This window comes from Pezoporus occidentalis, unplaced genomic scaffold (assembly GCF_034315485.1).
Source record: "Pezoporus occidentalis ecotype Australia unplaced genomic scaffold, CSIRO_AGI_Poc_V1 ctg23, whole genome shotgun sequence".
In the NCBI taxonomy this organism is placed as follows: Eukaryota; Metazoa; Chordata; class Aves; order Psittaciformes; family Psittacidae; genus Pezoporus; species Pezoporus occidentalis.
The window spans coordinates 4,066,408-4,084,182 of NW_026914180.1; the positions used below are offsets into that span (position 1 = coordinate 4,066,408).

At 42.4% G+C, this 17,775-nt stretch overlaps 1 protein-coding gene across 1 annotated transcript in view; it reads left to right on the top strand.

Annotated features, from left to right (window-relative positions):
* Positions 1-7,385: 7,385 nt before the first annotated feature.
* Positions 7,386-17,775, top strand: part of DPP6 (dipeptidyl peptidase like 6) — a 563,983-nt gene continuing 553,593 nt past the window's right edge. Inside the window, exon 1 of the mRNA XM_062621474.1 lies at positions 7,386-7,702. Within this exon, the coding sequence (XP_062477458.1) occupies positions 7,643-7,702 (60 nt within the window). The 5' untranslated portion in view covers positions 7,386-7,642. The remainder of the gene's footprint in view (positions 7,703-17,775) is intronic.

Here is a 17,775-nt window from a genome sequence, read left to right on the forward strand (position 1 = left end):
TTTTTATTTGACTTTCTAATCCAAGTCGAGAACAGGAAGGTAAAGGGAGAGTAAAATTCCTTCAAACCAGAAGAGACTACTGGGGGGGGGGGGGGGGGGGGGGGGTAGTATAGACTACTGTAAATTGGAGGGACCTGCTGCAAACTGGTGTGTCATGGTGCTCATCCTCTTTGATTTCCACTGCAAGGTGACCAAGTAAACAGCTAAAATGCAATTCAGAATTCAGAAGCTGCTATTTGATTTCTTTGGGAGCCTAATGCAAGTCTTCTTAAAAGCTCCTGATTTTAGGGAGTGAAAGCTCATGGCTCAGCGCTTTGTGAAAATGAGGAAGGTCTTTCAGGCTGGTTGTCCAATAACTGAAGCATTCAGAATAACTCATCTGGTTTCAAGAATCTTGGTTTAAAACACCTTTTTTGTTATTCCTTTTCCATTTAAGTAAATGCTCTGGTTGCCTCGGGGATACTGTGTGTCTGTGTTGCACATCCTTTATGCTAAAAAGTAGTTCACACAGAACAAAAATGAAAACTAAGGCTGCTTGGGAATTTTCCATCAGAATTGACTGCTGAAGAATACTGTGTTTTCATTTTGGTAAAGGCAGTGAGGATTTCCTGACCTCCTCAAAGAAAAGAAAAATATATTTTTCCTTAAGATGGTTGGAGAAAACAATATTTTTTGATGAAAATTTCTAATGTTCCGATTTCAAAACATTATTGTTCCTTATAAAAATTCTAATTTGGTGGATCCGAGCCTCCTTATACTTCTCTGACATTCAGGATCCACAGAGGGATTGCAGACCCCATGCTGCATTTCCTGCTGCTTCTCTGAAAGACAACTGTTTTCACAACATGACAGATGAAAAGCAACTGACAAGTCTAGGGAAATGGACTTGTGTTACTGCTCCTATGAGCAACTCTATGACAGTCTTTCCAACTAATTTTCTTCCTTTCTTTTTTTTCTGACATACTTGTGGATCTTGAAATTGTAATGATTTTTTTTTCCTGAAGAAAAAAACACTATTTTTCTCTTTCAAAACCCTCCCTTTATAAGCAAAAATTTTCAGTTTGCTCTAAATAGAAACTTTCTCTGAAGAAGTATCTCGTAAAGTTTGTTTTGTTGGTTTTTTTTTTTTTAGTAGTATGGATTTTGCACGCTGTTTGACACCTGCCAAAAGTGACCTGAAGTGTCGAAACATCTATGTGGTGACCAGTGCAAGGGTCAGCGACGCTCTTTAAACGTGTCACCCAACTCATGCGTGGCCAAAATGTTGCACCATCTTGTGGTCGGCAGGATTATGGCATCACTGCAGAAAACCCTCTCACTCATGCGAAGGTAGCGTTAGAGCTTTAGTTAGATAGATACCCTTCATTTTCAATACAGATATACCAGTCTTTTATCTGCTTCAAACAGCTGCTTCTGCAAAGGTGAGTTTTGAATAAAATTATTTCCCATTGATTTATTAAATTAAAAGGCCTCATGTAGCCTTAATCTAGCCTCAAGAACATTTGATGGCAGTTTATTGGATGACTTTTCCTATGTTTATAATCTATATAAATATGAAATATTTTTGCAACATGTCATATATCATGATGTTATTTAATAACCCATATATATTCTTGTGCCTGAAAGTAATGTGGAGAGATGTCTTTGAAAGGCCATTAAGTGTAAATAAATTAAAGTGAGAGCTAGAGTGGTACTGATGAATAACATTCCTTGATAAGGAGATCTCATAGACTAAATGGGATAAGTAAATTATTACTTAATAATTCCATGCTTTAAGCATTCCGAATAGTTAGGACATTCACCCAGGAGTGTTCATGAATCTGGCCAAAGGACTGCTTACCCAGCAGCTGCATAACAAAGTAAAATGCAGTTCCAGAATCAGGCACAAACCTCAGAAATACTAAGAAAAAGCCCTTCTCATCAGCCTGTAGATGATGTTCTCCTCTCTAGCCTTACAAACCCTCATTTCAATGCTGGGCAAGTTCATAACTTTCAAGGGATGGAGGCTGAGTGTCTCAGCTGGGGCTTTCTGGGCATCCCTGATACCTAGTGAATTTAGGAGCCTGTGGGATCTACAAAGTACAAAAGTGAGGTTGGCTGTTTTCTAACTTGGGTGCTAAACTACCATTAAAGTCCTTTACCAAATCTGGTGTGTTTGTGCTCCAAGAGTCTTAGAGCAGCTGCTCAGCTGACTTGCAGCTGGAAGAAAATGTGGAGGACCCAGGGAGCTGAAAGGACTCAGTGGATCAGTCGCTGAGCCAAAGCAAAGCTTGGCTCCTAGGTCCCATACTCATGTGCAGTTGCTTGAGCTTCCTCCTGAATTGTGACAGTGGGAAAAGTAGGCAGGGAAAGGCAGGGGGAGTATTGTGGTCAAGCTGAGGGATCCAGCATCTGTGGAATTAATTGTTGCTTGCTTTTTAAACTCCCTTTTGCTATCACATCTTGGGTGAACAAAAGAAGAATTGGAAAATGTAGCTGAGGAGACAAGGATGGACATGGTCAAAGTGAAAGCTGCTATCAAGTACAGTAGGAGGAGAACAATACCAGAAAACTGAGGGGTGTTTTTGCTCTTGTACACTTCTCATTCTCACTGGATCAACTTCTTTCAGGAATGGTTTTGCCACTGGTCAGTGCTAAGGCTGTTGGGGACTGCAGAGATGCTGTGAGCTAGGTCTAAATGCACTCACTTCAGTACTGAAATTGATCCTTCTTGGGGAGAAGATATTGGACCAAGCTGGGCTCTGTGAATACCTTGGGTATTCACCCTAAGTCACAGACAGCAGGGATATATTATAGACTGCTGAGCAAATATTGCTGTTCATGATCAACCTTTTGGGGAACTCCAAGCCCCTCTTTTTTCCTGCGTGTTCACAAAGCCTGGCATGGCTCTGTTCTGTTCCGGGGAGGCTTAATGTTCACATCAGTGTTACTCTACACTGGCATTTCCCCGTCACTGCATTAGCTTTAATTAACCTCCACTGCTAGTAGCAATGAAAGGAAACTGGGAGTGGAGACTGGCTCTTTGCAATTTCACTACTGAGCCACAGAGCACAGCGTGGACAAGAAAGGTCCAAGTGCTGCTGGGATTATTCCTGATTTCAGCATTTTGCTGTGTCCACATCAGTTGTCCTAGAAGCACAGCTGGAACAGATGCTTGGCCTTGTCTGCAGGTATCAGATCTCTATAATGTGAGAGACCCCTTGTGTGTACTAGCGGGTTTTCACCTATTTTGACATAAAAGAGACTAAAAGACACTGTGAACCTACTCTGAGCTGCTGTCATGAGAAGAACTGTAATGATCAAGCTAAACTCTGCATTAACCATGTCCACTTGAGTGAATTCAAAAAGCTCAGTCAGGTTCCTGGCTATGACTAAATCATCTAATTATAGCCTTCCCTTGCTGTGCTTTTTGTATTCGTTCCTGATCCATCACTGCATTGATTTTTAGAGTTGTGTTCTTCAGCACTCCGTGGTCTCAGTTTTCACATCCTCTTTGTCTCCTGTGCTCTCAACTTCTCCATGCTTGCTGAATGTTGACTACTCATCTTTCTAAACATTCTCCTTAAACCAGAATTTTAATCGCATTTCTCTTCCAAGGTGGAGAGCAAGGCAAACCTTGACAATTTCTGCAGCACTTTGACCTTTGTGCAAGTTCTCATCAGACTTTCTGTGGTGCCTTGCTACAGCTTTTGACCTGTACAGAATGGGCGTACCTTTCTAGGTACAAAATGTCAAAAATCACAGTGGTAACGTTTTAGACTAGCTCAGCCAGCTTTCTTCTGAAAATATCAGTGAAGGAAATCAGAAGTGTTGTGTCTTCACCATATTATTGTGAAAACCTTAAAACCCCTTTACAGAGACCCAAATAAGGGGGACAGAACAGGTTCAAGTGCTGCTGGATACCATGTGATACCATGCCCCAGAGAGCTCAAATTCAGATCAAAACAGGCTCCTGGGAAGGACTTATAAAAATGGGGAGATATTTCAAAGGTGCTCATCTAAGTCTGACTGGGACTTGAAACTAACTGACTTTAACAACATTAGGAGTCCTGCTGTTTTATCTTTGAGTTTTGTAACACCGGATATTTCTCCTAAAGCCTCAACTTTTGGAGTCAGGATAAATATGTAAAGCTCTTTATTCTGATTTTCTCTCAATTTTACAGAGTTCATCTGTAAAATATGAGTTTGAAGAACTCAAAAGAAAAAAGGCACTTAACACATTACTAAATTTTATGACATCATTTTGGTTTCAAAATTTTCCTTTTTTTAAAAAAAATCTTCTGTCATGATTGGATGAATTTCCTTGCATCCATTTTACATAGCTTTAGCTCAGCTCCAAAGACAGATTAGCTCTCTTACTAAATATTCCCCAAAAGTATGACTGAGATTCCTTTTAATACTGTTCTCAGCTGAGCTTATGTATAATCCTTTTCAAAGTGTAAAATGCCAAGGGATGTTTATATGCTACAGCTTATATGACAGTATATTGTTGTCCCTTTGCACTTCACTGAACAGTCTACGAATGCTAATCTATAAATTGCTTTTCTCACAGGCAGTTGAAAACTTTGTGCTGTTTGTGTCGTTGTCCATTCTTGTCTAGGTATATAAAATGCTACAGTTTAAAGAACAACAGGCTGTGATGATTTCACATTTGCTTTTCTGCAATATTTAGGGGCCCTCACTGAAAGAAGGGCCAGATTATGCTAGACTATAGGACTGCATGGATATGTGCTGCTTTAGGGAAGTTGTAAGTGGACGAGCAGAAGTGGGATCTTCCTCAGTGCAAGAGGAGCACAGAAGGGCAAAGGAAGGTGGTGATGTTTTTTTTCCCCAGGATCATGTAGAGAGCCCTGGGCAGAGTTTGGAATTGAATCAATTCCTCCCAGATTTCAAAGACTGTGCTTCCACCATGCATTCAGCAGTCTCCTCTCCAGGGTCAGTAAACATCAACATGCTTATATTTTTGAAAGCAAAAGCCTTCTCCTGTGAACTCTCCTCACTATCCCAGTTGGAAGCTGCCTTTTCCTATATAGAAGGGAAGTCCAATGCCATAAGATTTGTCTTGGTTTCAGGTTGAACAGAGGTTCCCATGAGTGGGGCAAGAACTAAGTAGAAAAATTAGAGGAAGCGGGAGACTTTCTCTGACTCACTCTTGGCAGGGTACAAGACAAAATGTGCCCTATAGTTAAAATAGACTCCCTGCCTGCTCTAATAGGCTGGCTGCAGAATGAAGAGAAGGCTGCTCCTTGGAAAGGGTAGTGGAGTGGTATCTTTCATATCCTGCTTTGCTTCAGGACAAAACTGTGATAAAACAGCATGGGGTAACAGTCCCATGATCCATCCGTGTAATGCAAAATTTGTTGTGTTAGGAAGAATGTAGGCAAGAATATATTTTATTCTTACCCCCACCCATTTTTTTTTTCCATGAAGAATTTGCTTTTAAAAGTGCAAGAGAATACAGATTTTTTACACCTGCTCCATGTAGTGGCCAGAAGGGTTTACCATGGATTTAAAATATCTTTGGGCAGCTTTGTTTGCCTTTATGGGTTTGGGTTTCTGATTTCTTTTTTTTTGGGGGGGGAGGGCATGTGTGGGTTAGGTTTGTTGTTTGGGTTTTTTTGGGGGGGGTTTGGTTGTTGGTTTGTTGGGGGTTTTTGTGTTTTGTTTTTTTTTTCTTCAAAAATTGTTCTGTGTGTTTGTACAATCGCAAATAATTCCAGGGACTTCTGCATGTCTCAGTGCAACACACTATACTGAGAAAGCATAATGCAGCCAGGACCCATCAGATATGCAACTCCAAGTCTATAGTCAGATTTATTAGCAGACATATGCTTGGGAAGATACGAAAGCTTGAACAGCAGTCGGAGCTATAAACTCCAGATCTTAATCTGTACAAAAAAGTAAAAGCCATTAGAGGGCTGTACCAGAGAATAGTGCTAATGTGGTATTTGGGGCTGAGCATGCTTGATGGCTCAGCCAGGGTGCCAGCACCCATAGCTCACAGAGGCTGGTGGGGCACACATCCCTGAGATGGACTTACTGGCAACATTTGTGAGCTAAACACCTTGGTTTAGGAAAGCAATGAGAGAAGATTGTGGTCATTACAACATGAGAGCTCCTTGGAGAGAAAGGACTGACCCTGAAAAGATGGTTTCTACCCTGAGGGACCTGTTTCTCTTATCAAACCTGTCCTGCTATGTCTACTCTACTCTGAAAATCAGTGTGCCCTACTGAGAGGGAGGAATGTTTGACAATACACTGTGGTTTTGGGACCTTTCTCCTGCCCCAGAGCTGGAAGACCACGGGCTCTAACTGAGTTTACCTTTTAGTTATGCTTTCTTCTGCTATCTCCCTTCACAGTTTCCTCTCTAAATCCATTTTAGCCACTGGGCTGGAAGATACAGCCATTTAAGCATGTGATGGGGTATGTGCTCTTCAGAAATGAAGGAGCTGGGATTCTTCAAAGCAGCACTGGTTCTGGTGCATGATGAGCAACCAGAACATTTCTGTTCTTCTTACACCGAAAAAGGATCAATGTCAAGAAGGACTTTATTTATTTAAAATTTTAAAATATGCTGTAGAAACATGACAAACATACGTGAAACTATCTATTAAACAAACAGCAATTCGACAAGATGAAGTGGGGATGCACTTAGCCTTGGCTATCTAGACCTTATTACTCAGGCATAAGGTGGGTCTTTTATCTTTAGCCTTTTTTGTTTGCTTGTATGGGTTTTGTTTGTGTGTTTTGGGGAGTGTTTGGGGCCGTTTGTCTTGGTTTTGCTACTCTGTGAACTGAATTTCACAGAGTTTTTGTTGCAAGAACAGAGAGACAGCGTCCGGCCTCATGGGCTGAAGTGGAGAGGTGGAACAGGGATAGGAGAAAATATCTGGATAATGACTCATGACCTCAAAACCTTAAAAATTAAAGACCACAGTTTTACCATCAATGCTGAGTCGGTTGTGCAGCCCTTATTTTACCAAAACAAACCAAAAAAAGCCCTGAACTCTAGCACACCTGGAAGAAGAATTATGGAAAAAAGTAAGACCCAAATCCTGCAGCTTGGCACTAAGTAAACATCTGTCAATCAAAGCACAACCAAGCACTTAATTCACTGGAAACAGCTGGATGCCCAGCACCAGCGGGTCAAACCCGACCCTGGGGGAAACCCGGGCGGGTTCTAATGCGATTTCCCACGGCCCACGCTGGGGAAGATTAAAACAAAATACCGCTGGAGAAGTGAGGGCTCCCCGGGGAGAGTCGGGGGCGAGGCCCCGCCGGGCTCTGTGGCCACCGCGGCGTGGGGCGGTGCGTCCCGCGGAGCAGCGCGGATCCCATCCATCCCTCCCCGCTACCGCGGCGGCCCTGGAGGGCGGGGGGCGGGCAGAACTAGGCTCGCCTCTCCTCTGCTGTGGAGGGCGGGGGAGAGCGAGGCAGGGGGGGTGTTTCGGGTTTTGTTTTGAAGCCGGGAAGCCGGGAGCGCTGCCAACGCGCAGACCCCAGCGGACAGGGGCAAAGTCCCGCAGCGAGCAGTACCGGTCCGCTCTCTCCATCCTCCTGCCGCTCCGCGGGTGCGCGGACGACGCTGCGCGGGGTGCCGCGCACTGAGCCGAACTTTCCTGCCCGCCCGCCGGCCCCAGCATGAACCAGACGGCCGGGGTGACCAACAACGTCCGCTGCTCCAGCGGCAAGGGGCCCAAGGTAAGACCGGCCGCGGGGTGCGGAGGGAGCGCGGCTCGGTGGGGTGCCTTGAGGTGAGGCTGCCTGGCTCGCACCCTCCACTGCTTCTACCCTAAACCTGTAGCTGAGAGCGTGCCCCCGGCCCGGGCAGGAACCCCCGCGCTGCCATCACTTGGCGAAGTTGAGCATCCCTCCGTGGCCCACCGCGCTCGGGAGCCCCTGGTTCCGGGCGGGCAGGCACTGCGCCCCGCCGCGCCCAGGGCAGCGTGATCGGGCTGCGGCTCTGGGGTGCCCAACCGAGTCCCTGGACTCAGGGTGCTCCAGCCCCACAGCCCTAAGTGCTGGAACCGTCCTAACTCGCGCTCCTGCTTCAGAAAGGGTTAAAATGGTTCTAAGGTAAGGATTTGTGCTGGTGTGTGAAGTGGGATCAGGTATATCTTTATCTGCTGCTTTTGCTTCTTGCCATGGGGTGTTTGCATAGCCTGCATTAAAAAAATTAGCTGGGATAAAACACCTTATTGTGCACTCTGCTGAATTCAACTGAAATGAATTGGGTACTTGCACCTGGCCCAGATCAAATGTGCATTAACCTTTTGTTGGTAGTAATGAACATGGACCTTGTCTGCAAGCACTGATGCACTGCACTATAAACTAGTGTTGTAGGTGTATGTGCCCTCCTGTAGGCAATTCTGTTGGCACTGTTCTTCTGCAACTCTTTGAAGTGTTTTTCAGTGTTTATGTTTCTATTTTATGGTGGATATTTTTTTTTGCACCCCAAAGATTTCAAATGGCTTTTTCAGGCTAGCACTTTGTAAAGAGTCATGATTCTGCATTAGCTAATGGGATGCACCTTAAAGAAATGCAGAATTTACCTTTCACCAGAAATGGTGCTGTGCTAACTTCTTTTTTTATTTCATCTCTCAATACTGGCTTCCTGTTCCATCTTCTACACTTGATGTAGTGTTGTTGTTGGAGATACTGGTGCTCTGTTCACGTGGTTGGGTACTTCATGTCTGGTCAGAGGAGACCTCCTTCTACAAACTCTTAGGCACGGAGATTTCTCTCATACCTCTCCTTCTGAAAGTGAATACAGTTATATCTCCTTCTCTCATATGATCTTTTTAGGATTAAACCCACTAATCATAAGACTATGTGAGTATTAAAAGATGTGACATGATGAGGGCTGTGGAGGTACACAAACAGATTAGATGACTCTCCTGAAATTATTTACTTAGCTCCATGACTAATCATATATTTGAAGTTGAACACATGCATAAGCACTTCGTGTAGTTCAGGGGCCTTAAATTGAAGGTTCACTGTGGATATTTTCTCTAATTTCAACATTGGGCCTCCTTTCCTTGCACTTTCTGTTTCTCTTTGAGTTTTTGGTAGAAAAGCTAAGGTTATTGCATATCAGTAAGAATTTATTGTATCAAGCTGCTGACGTGACACTTCCACGGAGAAGGAAGAGCTGGGGCTCAAATGTGTGTATTCTTAGCACATGATAATTGATACATTTGTATTTGTCTTGAAGGCATCTTCATCTTATTTTCAAATGCTGTAGGATGTGCATATTTTTTCCATTGGAAATAATTTTTTATTTTTTTTTCAAGTCAGAAGATTGACTGCCTTAATGGTTTCAGGTTTTTAATTAAAACACAAGAAGGCTCCATGCATGACTGACTGATTCAGTTGCAAGGAAACCTTGCAGAGTTCAGAAATGATAGCACATAAAACAGAAGTGTTGCAAATGACAGCTTTCTACAAGTGTTGTGGAAATTAGTAGCTTAATAGAGAAAGACTATTTAATATCAGAGCAGAGGAAGAAACAGGGAGAAATGTGCCCATACCTCCTTTTTACCCTGTCCCAGGCACCCAGTCAGCACGTGACTGTAACAACATCACGGGCTGTCCTTTGCCTGTCACCGGCTATGTAAAGACTGAGGGAATGGGAGAAAAGGAGGAGTATAGCAGGAACTTACAGAAGAACTGAAAGTTTATGGTGGAAAAGAGGCAGACATGGGTGACAGCTGGGGTATTTGCAAATGGGAGTAGATTGTGCAAATAATGCGGGGCAGAAATCCATTGTAAATCAAACACTCTTGTTTCCATTGCTCATGAAAAAAACAAAAACTTGTTAGTGTGTGTTGGGTTCCCCCCCCCAAACATAAGTCCTCACATTGTGTCAACTCAAAAAAGCTGCCAATGCCAACTCACAGTGAGGCAAAGTCACTCATTTCTTCCTGGCCTCACTGTGAGTTTTCCTCTAACTAGGCAATGGGCACTTAAGACTTCAAATTTCCTTTGCAAGATTTGCAGCTTTGCACAGTTGTGATAAGCAAAGGAGGTAACACTTTAAAGGTGAGATATGATTAAAGTCCTTAAGTAGATAGCTTGATTGTAATTCCAAACTCTAGTAACACATGCCCACTAAAACGTATTTTTTTTTGACATTTCTATGTAATGCTTTTTATCTGATTTTAACCAAGATCTAGCTCTAAGCCACTTGAGTGCTATTGCAAGATTGTGATTTATAGCTGGAGAACTATTTTTGAGACAGTTTGTGTTGCATACAGCTTCTAATGCTCTTTTTTTCCTGCCTGTGACTAATCCTGTTGCCTTTCTTAAGACAATTTGTAGGAGGAAGGCAAGAGGATTCACCCCAATGTTGTAATGAAAAGCTTTGTCATAGGAACATTTCTGATGTGTTCAGGTGGTTGGGGTGGTGAGCCCTACAGCCGCTGAGAGTCTGTATGAAACCAAGCACCTCTCTTGTGTGGGCTGGGAGCAGGCTTCGGCTCCAATTAAGGAAGTGCATATTATTGGAAAAATATTCAGATTCTGGTGTAAGAATTTGAGGTTCACTTCCGAGCTGTAACATTTTGACAGACTCCTTGAAGGAATTAATGAGGGCTAACTCCATATGGGGACTTGGGCTTCTCAGCATTGCACGTTGCAAATCCTGGCTTTGGCTTTTATTCAGCAGTCCAAAGACCCATGCCAGCCAATGCAAGGCACAGAAATTGTGTTTTAAATGTGACTTGTGTTCTTAGATTAGGACCAAGGAAGATGCTGTGAGAAAGCGCTTTGTTTCACGTTGGAACTCTCAATTTCATTTATCTTGAGGGAGGAAAATCCACAGAAAACATCAGAGGTGTTCCTAAAGAAAGAAATTACTTCTATTTGGGATCCTCCGTGTGGGTACAGTGAGCAAGGAGGTACCCATGGAGCAGGATTTGTGGATCTGGTGTCCTAAGTGTGATGAGGATTCAGAGACCCACTAGCTCCTGTCCTTTGGGGGACTGCCATGTCTATCAGGAGACAGGCTGCTCCACAGCAGGAGGCCTCCTACCTCTCTTTTGGAGAGGGACCAGTGGAGAGCACAGGGCTGTTCTTTGGAGTGGGGAAGACAGAAATCCATAGTGTCTCCTGGGGAGAGTGGGGTGCACAGTCTCATTATTTTATATGAAAACAGATTTAGCCAAAACAGTGGCTGACATGCACAGTCTGGAGGGTAATGGTCAGAGCCTCCAGCATTGTACACCAGCCTCAGCTGCGCATTAGTGCACACTCGTTGGCACAAGACTACAGCTGGTTCGATCTCTTTTGACTTCTCTCTGGCCACATTTTTGAATGACTATAATATGTGGTTTTGTGTGGAGCTCACTCTTGAAGATGGTCAGTGTCTGTCTTCTGCATCAGGTCACCTAACCCTGAGACCCATTGTGCTGTGAGATGTCAGTACAAGTCCTTTGGCATATGCCTATATGTTCTGGTAGTGCCTCACTGATGAGTATCTGAATAGCTTGTGTGTGTTTTGAAGGCAATGCAGTCATTTTATTACCTAAATTGCACTGATGTTTTATTAGACATTTAAATATTTTTTAGGCTTTAACCTGTTCCCAGTCCTGATCCTGATGGGTGAGTAGGAGACAAGTGTTTTCCTGGCTCAACAGGAGTGATGAGAGTCAATCAGGCTGTATGGTAAAATAAAACAATACTGAGTTAAACCTGAACAAATGGTGTGCATTTCCATCATGGATTCCTGTGTTTTACAGGACATGTTTTGGGCTATAACAGACTCTAAGCAACCACCCTTCCTCTCATCTTTAAGTGTGTAAGCATTAAGAAAAACTTGTTGAATCAAAGTGTTGAGGTTAGGACATCTGTTTGAATAACTGTAACCTGATTTTTAATCAATGATAATGAATGCTCAAGGATAACAGCAAATCATTTGGACAGCTTGTTGTGTTGGGGTTTGTTTTTTTTTTTTTCCTTTTAAAGGAGAGACAATTGTACTAATTAGCAATATTGGTATGTAAGAAAGTGGGTGTGAAAACAACTCAACGAAGTAATTTGAAGTATTTGTTAAAGTAAAGTACACTCAATTAAGCTGAACTGGAAATCGAGTTTTGATTGCACCCTTGGTTGCTCTCTCATTGTTCTGGAAAGAACAAAATTAACCTGTAAAAGCAAATTGCTCATGTGGGGTGTTCCTACAGAAATGAACCTTTGCAGGGAGTTGCCCTGATCTAAAGGGACAGTGCGGTGTTTGTATAGCCATGGTCAACAGGCCAGTAATGTCCTTTTAAGAAGGTATGAGAAAGGTTTTTTTTTGTTTTTTTTTTTTGTTTTTTATACTGGCTTATTCTTTCAACAATTAATAAGAAATTAGTGCAACCACACTGGATGAATCTAATTTTCTTCTCTTTTACATGAACTATTCCACTCGTGTGAATTGCACTAGTTTCAGTTGAATTACTACTTATTTATGTTGGTTTAATTGTAGCGAGATTCAATACTTCTAAAGTTATGGCAGTAATAGAGCCACAGAATTTCTAGCACTCTTGGATGCAGAAAATGAAGATAAGGATGCTGTCGTAGCTCCTCTGTATTACTGCTGAAGCAGAAATGAGTCCGGTTTTACTCGCACATTTTATTTTACTGTGTGTGATAAGTTGCCATGTATAGGCACAGCTAAGCAGTATATTTTTGAATTTTAATACACTAGTGGGAATGCAAGGTTGACTTCCACACTTAGTATTAAAGTAGGACTTGACGTAGCTGGCAGGGCTTTGAAACATTATCACTCAGCTATCTTCAAAATCCAGTCTTGCTTAGAGGGCAGTCCCTTGGAAATTACACTGCCATCTCAAAACATGAACCTTTCAGAGTAGTCCAATACAGCACGGCAGGGGAGTCCCAGCCGAGATCGAGGCCCAATCCTGCTGGATGCTGTAGCCCCATATAAACATGGATTTGCCTTCAGACTGCTGATGGTTTAAGCAAAAAGCCGGGAGAAGGGGTAGGCAGTGAAGTAAGGTGCTGAGTGTAAACCAGCAAATCTGCCAAGCTTAACATAATAATAATGATCTTAAATTCTGTGAAAGCTGCAGGCTAGGTAGAGACGATAGTCTGAAGCTGAGCATGTTGGCCATGGAAAATGAAGGTAACAGCCATTGTCCATTTAAAAGCCTGCTGGCTCATCAGCATGTGCTCCTGACATCCCACCAGCATATCCCTCTCTATAAAGCATGTTGCCTCTTGCCCACTGTAGATGTCAACAGGAGAAAGCTGTGGGCAAAGGAGGAGCAAACTGTAGACTTGCGTCCTCTGTCCACTAGGAAATTGGGTGTTAGTTTGGATCCTTACAGAACAAGGTTTTGTTTTGCACATGGCATGGAACTGTGTGGTGTTGATTTAAGTCTTACTCCTCTACCAGTTTGTATAGATTCTTTACCTTCCTTGTCCTTTGTTGGAGAACCTTCACAAAGCAGCTGCAGAGGTAAAACCTGTCAAAACTAGGAATGGTGAAGTCTAAATCACGGAAAAATGCCAGGGAACTTATGGGGAAATGTTTGAAATTAATTCTTATCACATTCTCTGTCTTGTAAATTCTAAATTTCCATTTGACGTTATCTGGTACAGGTGGTGAATTAGTGAGAGGAGTTTTGCTTCAGTTGATGTAAATGGAAAGTATATTTTAGAAATTTCTAATACCTGAAGTAACACAGCCTTAAGGATTTCAAGAATAACAGCTGAAGGAGCAAGGTCTTGACCAGATCATGTATTATTTCAGACCGTGAACTCTGCTTTCTCTGTAATTCGACCTGTAAACCTGATGGGTTTTGTCAGTTAATTCCAGACACGTTTCCCCGAGTGCTTCTTGGGACTGAGTGTCAGCTGTCTTGTAAAGTTCCCATTAACAAGAAATTTTGCAAGGAGGGCTGGTGGCAGGTTCAGGACTACAAATTTCAGTGGAAAGCTCAAATGCCCCTTTGAAGGATGCGAACACAAAAGGAAATGGCCAGGGTGACTTTACAAATGCCCTGAGTGATCAGAAACCTCCTCGTAGGGGTCATGCTTTCCGTGACTGGAGGGAATCTGACTGCAAGATGCAGCCTGGGGAGGAGCAGGCTCTTCTAGTCCTGGTGTTGATGGAGCGTCTTGTGTAGGGTATTTGGGGTGAAAGGGAGCAAAAGGAGCCGTGGGCTTTGTACCTTTGTGCAAATACACACCAGCAACTGCATGCTTAGCCTAGAACAGGTGTTATTTTAAGGTTTTATGGGGTGCATGAGGGAGGGGTTGGAGAAGGACCATTCTTCCCCCAGCAAATGTTTGCTAGGAGTGTTATGGTAGGGCTGTGGAGAGCCCAGTGGGTTTCCAGTGGTGTGTGGGATTTCATTCTCCATATTTCTGCCCTCCAGCATGGGGAGCCATGAGCCCCAAATCTAAATGAGCTCTGGGTATTGGTGATGCCAGAGCCGTCCTGGTCTGTGTTTATTTGTGGGTGCTGCTCTTCCTGCTGTTTTTCATCTTTAATGAGAGCCAAACACAGCATAAAATTTTATTGGGTGTTTATGCTGACAAAATTAACTAACAGTTGGTGCTTTAAAAGTGCAGCCGGAGCTCTGAGCACTGTAACTGGAGACTGCAATGGCTTTTTAACTGGTGTAGGACACAGCAAATGTGTGAGTGCGAATGTCATTCCATCGTAAACCTTTTTATATACATTTTTTTATTGACCAGAACCAATTAATTGATATTTCAAGAAATAAAAATAAAAAACCGTAGCACAATAAGTGCTTAAACAAAATCATGTTTTCAGGCATTAGATAGCTGGAAGCTCTGTCAAAATTGTGTGGTTAATTTATAATACTAAGACCAATGGGCTGATAATCAAATCAGCTTAGCCATTTAAACACTTTAACGCTTAAGTCAAATAATAGATTTATTTTATCATTTTGTTTCCCAATAAGATAGATATAATATCATGCTGTGAATGTTGTGAGGATCACTTGAGGCCATGATATCAATGGGAATACAAAGGTCTAGGCTGTAGAAAAGAAGAAAAAGAAAGGGATTAAATTCAGACTCAATTTTTTATTCACTAGAATGCATTTGGCTTATTTCTATATTAACACTGTTAACATAGAAAAGACATTTGCTTTCATTCATTTAACGCCTTTATTTTCATGCAGTTTTCCCATGCCTGGTCTGGAAAGAGTTTGATGTTTATGATCTTTACGTTAGGCTGGAGGTTTTTATGCTGCTTTTAAAACAAAATAAACAGAATAACATGCTGGGATTTTTTAATTATCCTTTTTTTTGTTTGTTTTTTTTTGGTTGTGTTGTTTTGTTGTGTTTTTTTTTTTTTTTTGTGAATGAAATAGTTTTCCTATCAGTTAGCACTGCTTTTCCACACATTAACCTAGGTATAGGTAGAGTTGATTTGCATTTCATGATGTGGCCAGAAATAAAGTTTAGCTAAAAGACTTGTGCTAGCACTCAAGGGGAATGTTCCAGTTCCTGGCTTAAGCCCTGAGTTACACTGGGATACTGACCAAGTGGTTTAGGCTTTACATTTTCACACTGTCACATTGTCTTTCAGTGCCAGACAATGCTGCCATCAAGAAAATGTTCTTCAACCTGCTTTTAACCTCCCAGCGTAAGCATGGTCTTGAGGATCTAATGGGAACTCGCAGCAGTCAGTGGTAGTTGTGCTTCACCGAGACTGGGACAGATATTCTGCCCATGCTTCAGTTTTTTCTCTTGGTAAAAATAAGGATGAGCACTTCCTTGCATGAACAATTTGGTGGACGATAACAACTTGATAACCCACTAAGTGGGTTTCTTATCCTTACTGTTGGCCTTTTGTTACTGTGCTTAAAATCTGAGATTTTGGCAGACTTTAGTGTCATTAATAACATATCCTCCTTTGTAATGAAGAAAAGGAGATTTTGGAGGGACATAGAGAGAGGAGGTTGCACAGTCCTTAAACCTTGACCCACAAGCCTTGCTGCAGAAGATGACCTTGGAGGGAAGTATTCCCAAAGGTGAAAGTTGTGTTGCAAGCACAGAGCAGGTGGAGAAGAGGGGAGCTTGTCAGTGTTTGAGCTCACTTGAAAGGAATATTGTTAAAATTATAAAACCTTGAATAGTTTAAAAGGAGAGTGTGTACAGCAATCATAGGTGTGGTGATTTCTAGCAGGGAGAATGAAACACACAGCAGCAAAGCCAAGGCTTGACCTCAGTGAGAGGTTTGGGGTGGCAAAGGTGGCAGGTACTAGCCTACTCTCAGTTCTTCTGGCAGATTGAAAAGGGGCAGGACATGAACATTTTGAAGTTAACTTGCTTGCTTATTTGCAGATGGCATCTAGAACTGGAATACTAGGAAGGGGCTGAAATTATGCAGTCAGATGTGTGCTGCTGGTAATTTATTGCTGCTCAAGGCAGCAGGTACACCATATGCCTTTTTCTTTTCTTGGTATATTAATTTATGCTTCTAGGCTTTTGACTTTTCTTGGACTTTGCCATAGCATCCAAACATCCTAGTGTTTGCAGATTTTTAGTGCAGTTTTTTATTCAGGTCAGATTTGCTGGATAATGACCTCACAGAGAGCCTTTGCCACTGCTTGAACTCTGTTCTCCTAAGTGGAAGATCAGATAGTCTTTCATAAGTAACAAGTCTAGGAAAGGACCAGCAGCAGGGACTCACATTAAGTGTTATTTCTATTGCAGCACTCCATGGGAACTCTAGTTGCATATTGGGATTCGATTGAACAAGAGGCTTTCCAGCCAGAGAGCATATTACTGCTTCCTACATCAAAGAACTTACGTTTTAAATTTGTTCATTGGTTTATGGTCATTCCTCAAACTAAGGATTTTATTCTTACCTTTATATTCTTGCTGCTTAGCATTGATTTCTGTGTGTGATCCCACTGATTGTCATGGGGTTTCTTTTACGCTACTTAACATGAATCAGGGTTGCACCTGGGGCCCAATGGAAGCATGCAGTGTAATACGTTTCTCTTGATACGCTGTGTTGCCTTGCTGCCAGTCCTCTTGTCTGACCACCCATAGCACAATTAATCTGCCAGCAGAGGCCACCAAAGCTTTTCAGTCGCTTACTCCAAGTTTAGCAACTCTTTATAGTTACAGATCTCTTCTGCAGCAGGTCAGGACCATCCTTCAGTTTCCCAGTCCCTGCTGCTCTCTGCATGCTCTGTACCTCCATATTTTTTGATTTGTTCCAACTTTAGTCACTTGAGTTATCTTGATATTGCTAAAATTCCCTAAGGCTGCAACTGTATTACAGAGCATAGCTGCACCTTGCCTGTGTCTTTCATTCCCTCATTTAGTGTTCATTCCTGCCTCCTTCCTACACCTGCTCTGCGCTTACTGGGAACTGAATATTTCACTTTACAAAGAAGTTAATTTACTTCTGGTGAATAAAACCAGTTGGTTCTCCCTTACTTTAAGTAGTAGGGGAAAATTGCTTGTGATTTTTGTTATTCTGTGTGAATTGTTGACCATAGAGGGCATTTATAGCATAAAAACATACACTGCCTTGCTGGTTTATCCAACTCTGGGACACCAAAGGAACTGATTCAGATTGAGGCTTCACACAAACCACTAAAACTGTGGTGAAGGCTCTTAGCTGCTGCAGTATGGGCTTTTGCAAAGGTATTTTAAGTTGCCACTCAGAAACTGCACATAGAATTTCTAGCCATGTATTTTCATAACGGACATACTAGCCAAGGATGAAGGGAAGAAAGAAATTGTTTATGGACCCTCAAACTCTATTTATGGTA